The sequence below is a fragment of the Corvus hawaiiensis genome, chromosome Z (assembly GCF_020740725.1).
Source record: "Corvus hawaiiensis isolate bCorHaw1 chromosome Z, bCorHaw1.pri.cur, whole genome shotgun sequence".
Lineage (NCBI taxonomy): Eukaryota > Metazoa > Chordata > Aves > Passeriformes > Corvidae > Corvus > Corvus hawaiiensis.
This window is the reverse complement of record NC_063255.1, coordinates 23,721,523-23,735,693: the sequence shown is the minus strand read 5'-3', so window position 1 is coordinate 23,735,693 and position 14,171 is coordinate 23,721,523. Positions and strand designations below refer to the sequence as shown.

Here is a 14,171-nt window from a genome sequence, read left to right as displayed (position 1 = left end):
TAGTTAACTGGTCTTTGGAAAATTCACAACGAAACGTAGCATTGGTGCTTACAGATTCCTCTGGCTATTGCATTCCCAGTACCATATTCAGTTTCTATTCACCCTTACAACCTATACCTTGTGACAAGACACTTTGCAAATGTTCCTAAAAGAAGTATAACCTAAACCATACTTCTCACCAAGAGCGTTGTCACCTGACGTGCCCCCCCTACCACTGATTGCTAGAATGCCTGCCAATACCTGCCCCTCCTTATTACAATGGAGCCATCAGAAAATGCATAGAAGGTGGAATGAAGGGGAGACAATAAGGAAAGGGCTGAAAGTGCAAGAAAACAGAGACACTATTTATTGGTGAAGAATTTTTGTTGGAATACATTAAAAAAACAAAGGTATGAGAAGTTTCTTTGCTGGAAAGTTGTCTTCTTCAGCAGTACACTCTTCATGTCCTTACTGTTTGCAAGGCTCTTGAATTCCATAACTTCTGTAAAATGAAGCAAATTTACTTATTTTAACCAGCAACTCTTCATGAGCTGACTTTTTGTATTAACTTACTAATACTGTTACATGTTACTGCTTTAGGCCTACCACAATTGTGCAAAATGTATTAGACCTGTCTTTCAGAAGCAGGTTAATTTTTTGCTTTAAAAAGGCTGTGGATGAAACTAATATGAAAAGATTGACAATAAGGCAGCAAATTTAAGAAGTGAATTAAGTCTGAAAACCTTTGATGTTCTCAAGATACACCTTTTCAAACAGTATGATTCACATACAAGGCCAGTGTATTAAGTCAGAGAGCCTCCGACTGGTCTGCACTTGCAGAGGGAGCCATTGACCAGTTTTAGAAGAGGAAAGCAAGAGGGAATTTTGAATTTTAGTTTCCAGAAGAAAACCAGTTTTGAATGTGCAATCTGATTCTTAGTGAAATCCTAATTCTGACCCATGTATATCACTGACTAGACTAATCATACTGAAACTATGGCTTAAATAAGAATAAAAACTAAGAATATGAATAACTTTTTCATAAAGGTGGGGATATCTTTGTTTTGGTTTTACGTACAGAGCAAAAATGAAAGTTGTCTGTCAGAAATGACAGGTATGTGAAATCTAAAATAGTTCATTGCACGTGCTTACCTAATTGTCAATACCTTATTCACTTTAGCGGTACCCTGGGCAAGTAATTCTTAAATCAACCAGACTACGGCTGGCTCATGCAAGAAGAAAATGTGCAGCCAGCTCAGTGCCCTGTGTTGAGCAGCCTCAATCTTTGCCAGCAACCATACAAATCCAAGAGAAGGGTGAAGAGGTGGAATTGGAAAAAGCAGTTCAGCCCTTGCAAGTGCAGGAATCCACAAGCCTGAAACAACTTCAGGATGTCGCCTTGCCTCCTAATGGTGTTACCTCTGAGCTGCCCCATGTTAGCACTTCTCCGCTCACCAGTGACGAGCTTCAGCCAGAGACTGCTACTGGACTACAGCTTCCACCCACTTTGCCTCCACCACCTCCGCCTCCACCTTTGCCCTCCAAGGAAGATGCCACCAAACCCTTACAGAAAAGTGACAGCTTTGTTAAACGTCAGAGTGTGGAGAAGGGAGTCCAGCACTCTTCTGGTGTCCCACCAGCACATCTGTTTGATAGCAGTCAGCTAGTCAGTGCCAAGAAGAAGCTTAAGAAGACCGGTGATCTAGAGGGTTTACAGAGGAGGAGAGGTAATGTTTTAATTTCTGCATATTTAATTTAAAATTTATTGCTATTAATCTAAAAATGGTAATGCGCATCAGTTGTCTTTAGAATTGCTCTGTAGGAAAGTGTATGCTGTACTTAATTTATTATTAATGGGAAAGTTGTTAAATCTGTTTAGCTGACAGATGCTGACAATTTGAAGACTAGGGCTTTTACGACAGTGTGTAGCATACTTGTTCAGTGGGAAACCACTTGTGAAACTGGCTCTACACTGTACCATGTTAGACTAGACAGAAAATGGATCTAAATGCTGTTTAAAAGAATATTTACATTTGCCAGCCCTGCAAATATTCAGTGCTTCACCTGAGGATGTAGTGTTTCATTTAATAACAGAACAACAATAATTTTTATGTAGTCCTATTGTTTATTTTACTGATTCACATTTTATCTTGCAATTTTTTATGAAACACCTATTGTCTGTGCAGTTTTATATACATCATTATATGGCAAATAGAAATTCAGATTAATCATCTCTCTTAAGAATATTGTTAATGTCTGCAGCAGCACTCTGCCTGCTGTTTCACATCCCCTGAGATGTTCCAAGGTTCTAAATGGCTTCAGAAATTTGTTTCTGTATGACAGACAGGTGCTTTATAGTCCTTCCTTCTTCCTTCAAATGTGCAATCCTGTATTCTTTTGTATCTCTCTTTTCCTTGGGTCTGTTCTGTCTGGGCTCTTAGTGGGATGGACAAAGCCTGTTCATGAATGCAAAAAAGGTTTTGAGAAACATATTCTACAATGTACAAAAAAGAGCTGGAGATGGATATGTATTGAATGACAAGTGCTGCGCAAATTATGTGCTATTGTATGCGAGGTGTTTAAACCATTGTACTTTATTATAATGCATTCTCTGGGATGATAATCTGGCCCACTCGTGGCTCTTCAAAGAGCCAAAGCCTGGTTTTTATTTCTGCAGAAAAACTAGTTTCAAAATTTATGATAAAGGAAGGATTTTCCATAAAGAACTATCCCTGACTTCTTTGTTTTCATTAATTGTAATGGAAGAGAATTTTGTAACTGTGCTGGGACTGGATGCTAGGAAATACATGAACCCAGAGAAACATGCTCTTGCAATTGACTATATTGCTATTTCCCTCACTGGCATGTAGAAATAGTCATGCAGTAGGTAAAATTAGCCATAAAATACAAGTGGTAAGAATGGATTGCACTGTCCAATACCTAAGATATGTACTCATTACCTGAGTTTTAAGTAAAAAGATAATGCAATAAACACTTCCATTATGTTGCATTCCTTGCAGCTTATTTGATTTTCCTGACTGCAAACAGAAAGGCCATATTGCTCAAAAACTTTTACTTCCAGACAGGAAGTTGTTACAAAAATTACAATTGTCTGTATAAATCAGTTTTGACCTGGCAATAAGGAAGATTATTCAGAGGCTGAAACAGTATTGCAGCTACCATTATACTTATGGTATGGGACTATCACATTAAAAGTATGCAGGTATTTTTTGGTCTGTAGGAAATAAAAATTAAGACTGATAAAATTTAGTGAAAATAATACTGAAGGTCTTTTGATTTACTGCAGTGAGTTCCCCGATGGATGAAGTGCTGGCTTCCTTGAAACGTGGCAGCTTTCACTTAAGAAAAGTTGAGCAGAGGAGTCTCCCTCCTTTTCCTGATGAAGATGATAGCAATAACATCTTGGCACAGATCAGGAAAGGGGTGAAACTGAAGAAAGTGCAGAAAGGTGTTTTGAGAGAATCCTTTACAATTCTGCCTGATACTGACCCTCTGACAAGGAGCATCCATGAGGCATTGCGAAGGATTAAGGAAGCATCACCTGAGTCAGAGGATGAAGAGGAGAGTTTGCCTTGCACAGACTGGGAAAACTAACCTGTAATTAAGCTACATTTAAAGAAAATATTTCTGCAACAGTTTTTTTATAATGGTAGCAGCTAAGTCTCAGGTTGTGCATTGTAGGAGACTTAGTAAAGAATTTAAGGTTTATAATGAGAACTTTTTTAGACAGTATGTTAGCCTTTTACTGTTCCAGTACTTCTGCTGACTATTGACAGGACTGCTTCTGAGAAAAGCTCTATTTTATTGAGTAAATTTGAAGGGACAGTTCCCAGTTTACCAAAAAACTTTTAAAAGAACCACAATCACTCTTGGATGAACCGTATACTTACTTTCTAATTATTTCTAGCCTTTTAAAAATTGGGCATGTCTATCATTTCAGACTGAATAACTTTTAAGTGAAGGACAGTTAGGTTTGAATACTGAACACGTAGAAATCTCATGGATTACCCTGTGTGGCTGACTTTGTAACAGCTTGGTTTCAGTCTCTAAAATCTCTGAGTTAATTAAATTTCCAGGCTATAAACAGTAAATACACAAATACAATTTATACTTCTGCTATTCATATGAATTCCATGAACTTGGCTTAATACTAAGCCACAGTGCCTGAAAGTGCAGACATCAGACTTCAGCAGATGAAGTTAATGATTTCAAAACGAACCAAAAATTGGCAAGAGACCAGTTTTCAAAACAATTGCTGCATGAGTAGCACAAAGATTTGTTACTGCAGCAGCAGCATAGAGCACTCTTTGTGGTGGTTCTCTTCTGTTACTGGCACGTGAATGAACTTGAGTATCAATGAAGGTTCCCACTAAACCTAAAATTTGAGAAACCAGAAGTATGACAATCTGTCAAGAAATTATTCATCTGGTTAGAAGGGCTGTTTCAACAGAATGGGAGACAAATATTTGTAATCCTTGCAACACAGTTAGGGGTAGAAAGAAGATAACCTTTTTGAATGTTCACAATCCAGCATTTCCACTGGTTAGTTGTTACCATAGCTGGAGAGTGACTGTTGGTAAAGTGCTACAGCTGTTTAAAAACTGGTTCTGACTTAGCACATCATCTGCTGAATATTCTTGTGATTATGAAATACTGTCTCAAGCTGTTCTATTGGTATGGTATTTTCAAATGATAATATTTAAAATTTTTGAAAAGGAAAATAAATGTTGGCATTATTTCCTCATGAACTAGCCATTGGCCACCCTAATGATTTCACACTGTTTAATTATGGCTTGCTCCTTCTATTCCATACCAAATGTACTGCTAGTTTTGGAGTTGAAACTCCAGGAGTGGAGATGTGCTTAACTCCTGCTGAAGCTCCAAGTGAAAATAATTTTGCTTTCATGTAGCTTCTTTCTATCCTTGCATACTGAAAACTCCCACTACCACAGCTCTTCAGAAATCAAGTGACAGCTATTAGAAAAGACATGTCTTGGAGCTAACTTGACTTTCTTAGTGCAATTATTCTAATTTCCTAGATAACAGATCAAATTTAAACTATGTGATTTGACTTTGACTTTACTAAATCTATTTGACTGTTCAGGATTTTGTTTGCATTTTTTTGGCAAGATTAAAAGGAATTTTCCGAGACTGACTTAATTTTTTTTTTTTTTTTTAATGAATTGGTTGACTTAAGCATTTTACATTGGAAGTGCATCTTAGAAATCTTCTGTGGTCATTGCCACACGATATAAATATATGTTTTCCTCTGCTATTTGAAGCCCCATAAAAGCAGCTCAGAATGCAGGCTGAAAATCACTGCCACACAGTTCCTGGTTGTTGTCTCCTTTTTACCAGTCTACCTCCTGCTGAAGTCCTGTGAAATTTCTTGGACCTAAAAGCAGGATTCAGTGTCAAGAGTTCAGTGTCAGGAGTATGTGCTTGTTGTTCTTCATGTATCTGGGACCTGCTTTCTCTTACCAGTGTTGTACTTTATTGTGAAAACAACCCTGTTTTCATTAGTTGAGGTTATTTAATAGATAATAGTTTAGATGGAATAATGGTTGTACAGAATAGCTCAGAAATAGCTGTACTAACAGCTCAGAGAAAAAGCGCAGGCCCTTGCTATCCAAGCACATGAAATAATTTGGGAGAACAGAGATTGAGACAAAGCCCTTGAAAAATTGAGCTGAATGAATACTTTCCATATAGATGAGCATACTTGCTTGAAGATACAGACTGGTTTACCAGCATTCATCATACAAGAATAAAATAATGAAAATCTGTTGTAGAAATAGCAGGGTAGTATTTTTTGCTATAAGGTTATCCACTTAATTTCGTGCTTCAAGATCGACCTACTGGTTTTTAACTTGTAAGCTCTACACATGCCAAAACCACTAGCATAGAGATTTAGATTGAGAACACGTACACAAAAGTGTATTGGCACACATTTTATATGAACTATGCTTAATTATATGTACATCTGTATAGGCTAAATTTAATGCAATTATTTGCCTTACAAAATGAAGGCTAGATCTGATACAGTGGTGTATATTTTATCAAGTGCACACTTTAAAAAGTGTATTGATATATGTGAAGGGAGTATTAGCAGTGCTCAGTGAAGTCGTTTCATTAATTATTGAAGTTTGAAGACAAGCTAATAGTAACTAATTCCTGCAGGAGATCTAGTCTTCTCTTGTATTGCTTGCTTTGTGAGTTCACTTCTACATAAAGTTATGACTAACCTTTTTAAGACCAGTTCTTTCCAGACAGACACTCTGAACCATGTAAAAAGATATGGAGGCGTTCTGTATATTGAAGTAGCTGAACAAGTAGTATAAATATGTAATAGTTTCTGTATGAAAAATGTAAGAGATTACTGGTTATCAAAAGTATCCTGAGAATATCTGCGTATGTGTACATAATAGTGCACATCAATAGTACACTAAGAGTACTGTAGTACACTAAGAGTACTGTAAGTAATGCAGAACCTGAGTTCCTGTCAGTGGTGGACAAACTAACAGATAACAAAGGGAACTTTTGTTCTCCCTAGTCTCCTAATCCAATATTTTGGGCCTCTTCAAACTTTTATCTGTGTTAACTTCCTGTAATACCAGAAGGCAAAAAAAAAAAAGACCTGGTCATACGTGTGTTCTGACTCCAGAGTTAGTGTGTCATTACCCTGGGAGCAAAGAGAATCTTTGCTCAGTACACACTGCTCAGTATATTCCATGTTAGAATTGCACAATATGTTGATCAGAGAATATTGGTACAGCTGTTTAGCTTTTCAGATTTTCCTTTTTATTTCTTTCCAAACAGGTGCTTGACAGCCACCAACGTGAGAAAAGAAACCCCGGTTGAAGATTACTTTTCTTCTGCATTTCTGAGAATTCAGAGCCAGCAGTTATGACCATCAATTCCACAGGAGGCTTTCTTTGGCAAAGAAATAGTCTTTCTTTGGCAAATAACTGAAGACATGGAAAAAAATGACCTGAAATGTTAATTTCAGGTCACTTTTTTCTTTATTTGTTCAAACAAATTCTGGTTTGGGCAGAAAGCTAAGTTGTTTAGATGTGCATTTTATACTATCAAGAATGCCCGATTCGTAAGCACTTTTTATATTTGCGTTAGTAATGTATGGCCAGTCAAGTGAGGGGGGCATTTTGAGCTGGGAGACTACTTGCTGTTAGAGTAACTTTGGGGTTCCAACCCAGCTATAAAATGTCCCCTTCACTGCACTGAATATCTCATGTGCTTGAAAATTCAACTAAATGGCTCCCTGCAGAGAAGCTTGCTGTGTAGCAGTCTGATATTCCAGAAAGAGGAGAATTCCTAGTTGCACTACAGTAGCTGAAATTCAGTAACATGCAACTAAGACTTTTTTTCTTCTTAGCTTGAAGAACCATATGTCAGTATGAAAAGCAACAAGTGACCACAGCAAAATGAGAATTAGGAGTTGAATTCAGTATACATATTCAAGAATGTGTTTGTTTCCATCATGATACATTTAGCAAGACATACTGCAGCACCTTTTTAGAAGGTCATTTGTAGTCTGACATCTTTTTAAAGTAGACATTTTCATGCTTTTTTAAAATAATATTTAGCTATGCTGAACCAAGTTAGTTATACTTTTATCATTTGTTACAAGAAGCAATATTTTGTAATTTCATACTTAAAAATATTTTTCTCTTTTGGTTTAAAATGGCTTTTGATTAAGTCTAAGCAGCCTTCTTTAAAAAAGATCAAAGCACTTAAGCATACTGATAATTCAGTTGTGAAAATCATGCTATTCTTGCTGGTTTTCATTATTCCCTTTAGTGGCTGCGAAAATGTTTGTATTTCATACCCAAAAGTCTACTGGCTGAAAAAAGTTTCTTTTGATTCTGTTTTATTTTTAAAGGAGAGTTACAACTTCCTCTGCAGTGAATATTTAGGAGTAGTCCTAAACCTCATGACTAATGGCTGCAGGCAGCTACTCTTAAAATACCACAGTACCAAGAGGTATGTCAATACAGAGATACAAGTAGCCTTGTACCACCTAAAAACCTCATGTGGTATTAAAAATCAGCCCATTACACTTACAGGAAAGATGAAGTTTCGCTAGCATTTTGTTTTTACTAGCGTGACATACACTGTGTTTGAGAAATACACAGTCCCTGTCCTTTGTGTTGTGTGGTCCAGTCACTGTTCCTCTTTTGACAGATAAACTACTATATGGGGATCTGGGTTCTTTTAAGTGGAGTTACTCATTGCTGCTGTCGTGTAATGGAACACGTACTGTGTTAACATTTATAACAGGGGATTTCACGTCTTGCCGTTTACTTACAGAGAGAGAAGCAGGAGCCCTTACCTTAGCAATAGGCTGTGTAATCTAAACGAACCTCAGCTCTGGGACCCTTCAGTCTATTGAAGATGTTTTGCTGTGGCTGTCCGAAAATTAAAGCTCTGTCAAACATATTGAAAGGATTTTCTTAACCATGTTGCCTTACTTACAAAGTTAGTGAACATTGATTTTCAAAGCACCTGCAAGCAGTGTTACTGTAGTTGTATCGATTTTGCTGTGTTAGTTGCCAGGTCTCTATTTCTCAGCTGTGTGAAAACACCTGATACTGGCTTTCCACAGGCCTAAAACTACATGATGCTTTTTTCTTAAACTTATTCTCTGAATTCTGAGTTACATGGTATGGTTGCAAGCTGTCTGATGCTGTGTTCATGTAGCAATAGCAGCAGTTTCAAGGTTCATCATAATCATTCAACACTGCCTATACTACAAGCTGTTTTCCTCTACATTTATTTGTACTTGCAGTCACGCCACACATTAAAATCAAGATAATCAAATAAATTTTTGGCTGTAGCACAAACCAGAACTATGATGTAGAATGGTAATTCACATTATACATTTCATCTGAAACTTAGTGCTAAATTAACAGTGCTGAACAAGCAACTTTTATGTCCATTATTTCCTGTTTTTCAGCCTGCAGTTTTATTCCTTGGAGCATACAGAACACTAGTAGAATTTCAAGCTGAGGAAAAATAGTGTCATTTTAAAGTATTTGTGCAGTGGTTCCCTTGCACAACATGTTTGTCTGCAGTTTACCACTGTGTTGTTATCTAAATAGCTCCATGCTCTACTGTACTACAGTTTTCAGATATGTTTGCCATGTGATCTGTCATCTTTGTCTTGAAAAATGTGTGCATGATTGATAAAAATTACTCTCCTTAATCTGTTTCATATTTAGCTGAAATCTTAGATTTCTGTAGTAGCTTAGTCTGAATAGAAATGGAGTTTTCATATGAGCATGTATTTTATGGGCACACAAAAAGTAGTTGTTACATTGAGCATAGCAGTATATGTCAGTTCAAAACTGCCATCTTCTCTGTGGAAAGTGAATGGGGTATTTTTTCCACATCCTGCTCAAAAAAAAAAAAAAAAAAAAATCCTGAATTTAAATCTCTATGAGTCACTAGATGTCACAATTTCACATAATTTTCACTTTGATATAAAAATTGTGCATATGTAGTGTACACAGGCTAACACATACAACATACCATCCTCTGTCATGTGAAATTTTCCAGTCGGATGGCTACAGCAGAAAATGAGGAAAGTTTAGTATATTTACAAGAAACTTACGGAAATTATGACAGTCCTGCATTGAGGTCAGTTCCTCCACAGCTGAGAAAAGCTGTAATAATTGTGTTGGTCCTTGAGAAATCTTGGCAAGCATCACTGAGGAAAAACACGTAAACATGCGCAAGGAAAGAGAGCCTCCATAAAAAGACCTGCCTATTGATATTTTTCATTTTATTGTTGTGGCTGCTTTGTTCTGTTGCTAGTTATTTATCTTAAGTAGTTAGCCAACTTTTGGGCTTTTTCCATTTTTAGAAACTTCTTTCTTTTTTCAGATTAAAAATTTTACTATGGTGTAACTGATCCAGTGAGGTAAAGATTTGGAATGCATAACACTTATTGTACAAATGCTTATGTAAGGACTGAAAATTCTTTTATGAGTGGGAACAAGAAACTAAATACTCAGTTTCTACTAAAATAACCAAAATGTAAGGTAAACAGCAATAGTCTTTTGTTCAGAAATGGAATTTGTATCAACAAGAATTTGATGTTCTCACTCACAGGGGTTCCAGATCCTTTACAAACGACCAATAATCTTACTCACGTTACTGTATTTTCATGTTAGTTATCTGTCTAGGGTAGATGAAGGCTTTTTTATTTTTCTTAAACATCACTTCTAAGTTTTGCCTGTTTTGTTGTTTGTTTTTTTTTTTAATCTGACAGTCTGCATTCTACACCAGACACTTGTAAAATAAATTAGTATGATTATATATTATGTTCTTTTGTGACTGAATTGGGGATAGAACTCAACATACTTCACTACATTATTTGTAAAGAATCATTGTGAGTATAAGCACTATATTCTGTACTGTTTAATAATAAAGTAATGATAGATGCATTATTGAAGATGCAGCTTATTGAGGAGACAGAAACACTATTGGTTAATGTTACCCTTACTCCATTTGTTGCACTGAATTTCAAGAGTGTAATTTGTAAATCAAGTTTGCTCATGCTTGTAATCAGAGGTTATTTTCATTGTAATGCTTATGTAATTAAATTACCTGGATGTCTTTCTGGTAATGATTCCATAAGCATGGACAACATGTTGTTGATGTTTCACACTATAGAATTAATGCTAAGAACAAGCAAAGCTTCTTGCATAGAAAAGGAGTAACAGAAGCCCCTTACTGGGAGAGCATGTTGCATGATTTCTGTGCTCTTGGAGCTGACAGACAGTAGGTCATCCTAAACTTGACTGCAAATTGCTCTTTGGTGTAATAAGCACATCAACATACTGCTATCAATGCTGTCAACACAATGGCTATTTTTAACCTATAAATATACTGTAATTTAAGTTTTCCTACAAAGTGAATTTATATTTAATTGCTGCATAATACCTAAATACTTAGAATTTTTAGGAGGGTAAGGGAAGGGAGGGTGGGCATGCCGTATATTTGTGGGAGGGGCTGTTGCATATATGGGTCTTTGTACTTCCCATTCAGTTTGACTGTTAATCCAAAACTCACAGCTCTGGCTGTGGTGAATCTGCAACCTGACATTTATGTATTTTTATTGTGATTCAGGTCTTCTATATTCTGTGGCTCAGAGCTTCAGAATTTGACAGAAAAGGTCATATTTCCATTCTCAAGTATGAATGCTCTGTACCTCTAATATGGAAAATGACCAAGCAATGAATTTTATTCTGCTGAGTTTTTAATATTAATGTGTAGAGCATTATCTGAAGCTCATTAACCAGTAATGTGTCCATTGGAAACAAGTAGAAAGGATGAAGACTCTTCTGGTGCGTATTGTCCAAACTCTGCAGAGATTTTATTTCAGAGACTGTCACCTATCCAGGAATTAGTTTGCCATAAAGTGGCTTGATTTTCAGAGTATAAGTGTAGTTTTGACTTCTGAATTGGTAAATAGGTGTTGGGCACTGGGGATATTGACTAACATCTTCCAGCGTGTTGTTGCTATATGTTTTGAACTTCATTTTAAGTGTATACAAATGCATCATCATCATAAAAGGAAAGCTTAAGAAATACAGATGGCTGCAAGTTGTCTTACATGAGTGAAGCCAGTGAAGCTTAATGAAACTAACTTCTTTGTTAAGCCTGTTGAATAAATAAGAAATAATGAAAGCAATTTTTCCATTCACTAGCTTTGTGCAATATTATCATTAGACTCAGACACTACTAGCACATTGTGCTTGGCTTTAAGAAAGTTCTTTAACTCCATTATATTCAAAAGGACATATTAAATGCATATTTTATTGTAAACAACTCTGCAAATTTACTATGCCTGAAAATGCTCAAAGTTATAAAGTATTAAGCACAAGTATGTTAAAAAAAAAAAGGTTAAGAACTAAACAAACATTTCTAGCAATACCTAGAAACTAAAAAAAAATTTAATTGTCTGCTTCTTGGTCTTTTTTCTTTAGTGCAGCTTTTCTGCAATGCAAGTTTATTGCTGTGTATTTCATGGGGTTTTATTATCATCAATCAGAAATTTAAACCTGTACTCAAAGTACTGCGTTCACCTTATTGTACATGCGATGTAACATCATACTCACAGTTTTGGTGCTTTAAAATTATTCCTCTTTTCTTTATTAAAGGATATTTATTTGACCACTCTCTCTGTTTTAACTTTATGTACTAGCATTAAGAAAAAAAAATTGTACAGTTTGGTTCCCAGAAAAAAAATTTCAGATTGAAGTCATTTCAGTTCCCATTGTTGCTCTTAAAACTCCTGAAATTTCCTGTCATGGTTTAATGGTAGATGGTTGCATCTAAGCTGTGTTGCAGCATGGAATACTTGTATTTAGGTAACATCTTTGTAAATGAAGCCACGTGAACAATTAAGGTATTATAGAAGAACCTTGCTCTTAAATGATGCTGGGTAGTTGTGCTTATTTACAAATCAAACCCACTTTTCATGTCTTAATCCAAAGATAGAAACACTCTATGAAAAAGGGTGAAAGTTTAAGTACAGAAATGTTAAGAGCACCCTTACTACACTTACTGTGTCCCTAGCTAGAGTTCCTGGATGTCTGTGGGTAAGTTTTTCCTTTTATTCCTCAGCCATTTTGTATTATTATTTATGTAGATACAAATCTTGCGAAAGAGGTATGTTTATATTGTATCTCTTTCCTCTTCTGTGTTTTTGGTGCAGTGCTGGTAGGGTCTCTTTCTAGCTGGTTCCTTAACATGAGGAAACCAAAAACTGGTGTATTTCAGGAACACAAACTATTCAGTGCTATTACGATCCTGAGAAAATGAGAAAAAGGACATTTCTAAGGGCTGCAGGAAACAAAGTTTGTATTTGCAGTGCAAATCTACATTGCAGCATGTATTCCACAAAATTCAAGGCCTGTCTGGCTTTGGTTTCCTAGTGATGTTTTTTCATGCCAGGTAATAATGACTGTTAATTTTGGGTTATGGCAGAACATGTCGAACAAGTAGGAAATGTGTTTTGAGATAAGCAGTTCTTTGATCGTTGCTGACTTAAGAGAGTTGCATTTGTGTCTGAGGTCTGTTCCTAAAGCTCTAGCAGTGTCTGACCTTGAGGTGAGTGCCTGCACAGGTTCTGCTCTGCAGGACAGACCGATGCACGATCAGCTGATTCTGCTTTGGCTTTGGCTTCAGTAGATAAGTAGATGCTTTTTTATAACTCTCTGCAGTATCCATACAGGTTGGAAGTGAATTTAATGTATGCATCAGGATTGCAGGTGAGTGAATATATCCATAGGCAGACTTGAAAGGCAGTGGTATGCCATGCAGAATAAGGCCTCTTGTTTGTACGACGCAGAAGATGAAAGATCTGTAGAACTACCTTTTTTTTTTTTTGTGTTTGTTACATTTCAGATGTAAATCAAAGGTACATTGTAAATAAATATTCACTGGGCCACAGTGCATCTGAAATAAAACACCTCTTTCAGAATTACTGATACATGCAGGGTTTGTTTCTGTTCCACCACTTCATACTAAACAAGAGGCAATAGGTACAAGCGAAAGAAGCGAAAGAAGCGAAAATGGAAGGTGTGTTTGGCAGATGCTGTTTTCCAAAACCTATGAACTGTTCCTTTTCTCAGCAGTTCTTACTGCTGCTTCCCATCATAGGGAGAAGCCCGTTTTATCAGCTTCATTCTTCCTGCCATAGGATGGAGCTTACAGGAATCCTGGACTGCCACAGTATCTCTTGACTCTTGGGATCAGCAAGCCATCGGTGTGTCACTGCCACCGCCACAGCCAGAGCTTTATGCTCACGTCACAGATGACTGTTGAAGTCTACTGTTACGGAGTTGTGCCACTGTGTTTTTACCTTTTGCGAAGGAAGGTTATATATATACATATAATGGTGTCTATAAACCTTAGATGTATCGTGTCAGCCATTTAACTGTTAGATGCATCACTTTGATTACACAAACTGCCCTTCAGCAGAAAACCATCCCAGAGGTGTTACCAGCAAGCTACAGCATCATCGCCATATAACCTACCTTGCTCACAGAAATGCTGCAAGTTTTCTGTCCAGCTCTCCATCCTGCAGAATTGATCCCACGGAGATGCCCTTTCCCCCTTTGCACTAAGATTCTCAGTCTCTA

General features: G+C 36.7%; 1 protein-coding gene across 2 annotated transcripts in view; it reads left to right on the top strand.

Annotated features, from left to right (window-relative positions):
• The window catches only part of JMY (junction mediating and regulatory protein, p53 cofactor), a 66,121-nt gene extending 53,923 nt beyond the window's left edge, over positions 1-12,198 (top strand). The window contains exons 9-11 of one of the 2 annotated variants that reach the window (XM_048290968.1): positions 1,160-1,706; positions 3,287-3,597; positions 6,820-12,198. In XM_048290968.1, coding sequence (XP_048146925.1) covers positions 1,160-1,706; positions 3,287-3,594 — 855 coding nt within the window. In that variant the 3' untranslated portion in view covers positions 3,595-3,597; positions 6,820-12,198. The remainder of the gene's footprint in view (positions 1-1,159; positions 1,707-3,286; positions 3,598-6,819) is intronic. The other variant, XM_048290969.1, reaches the window with a different exon arrangement.
• Positions 12,199-14,171: the final 1,973 nt, after the last annotated feature.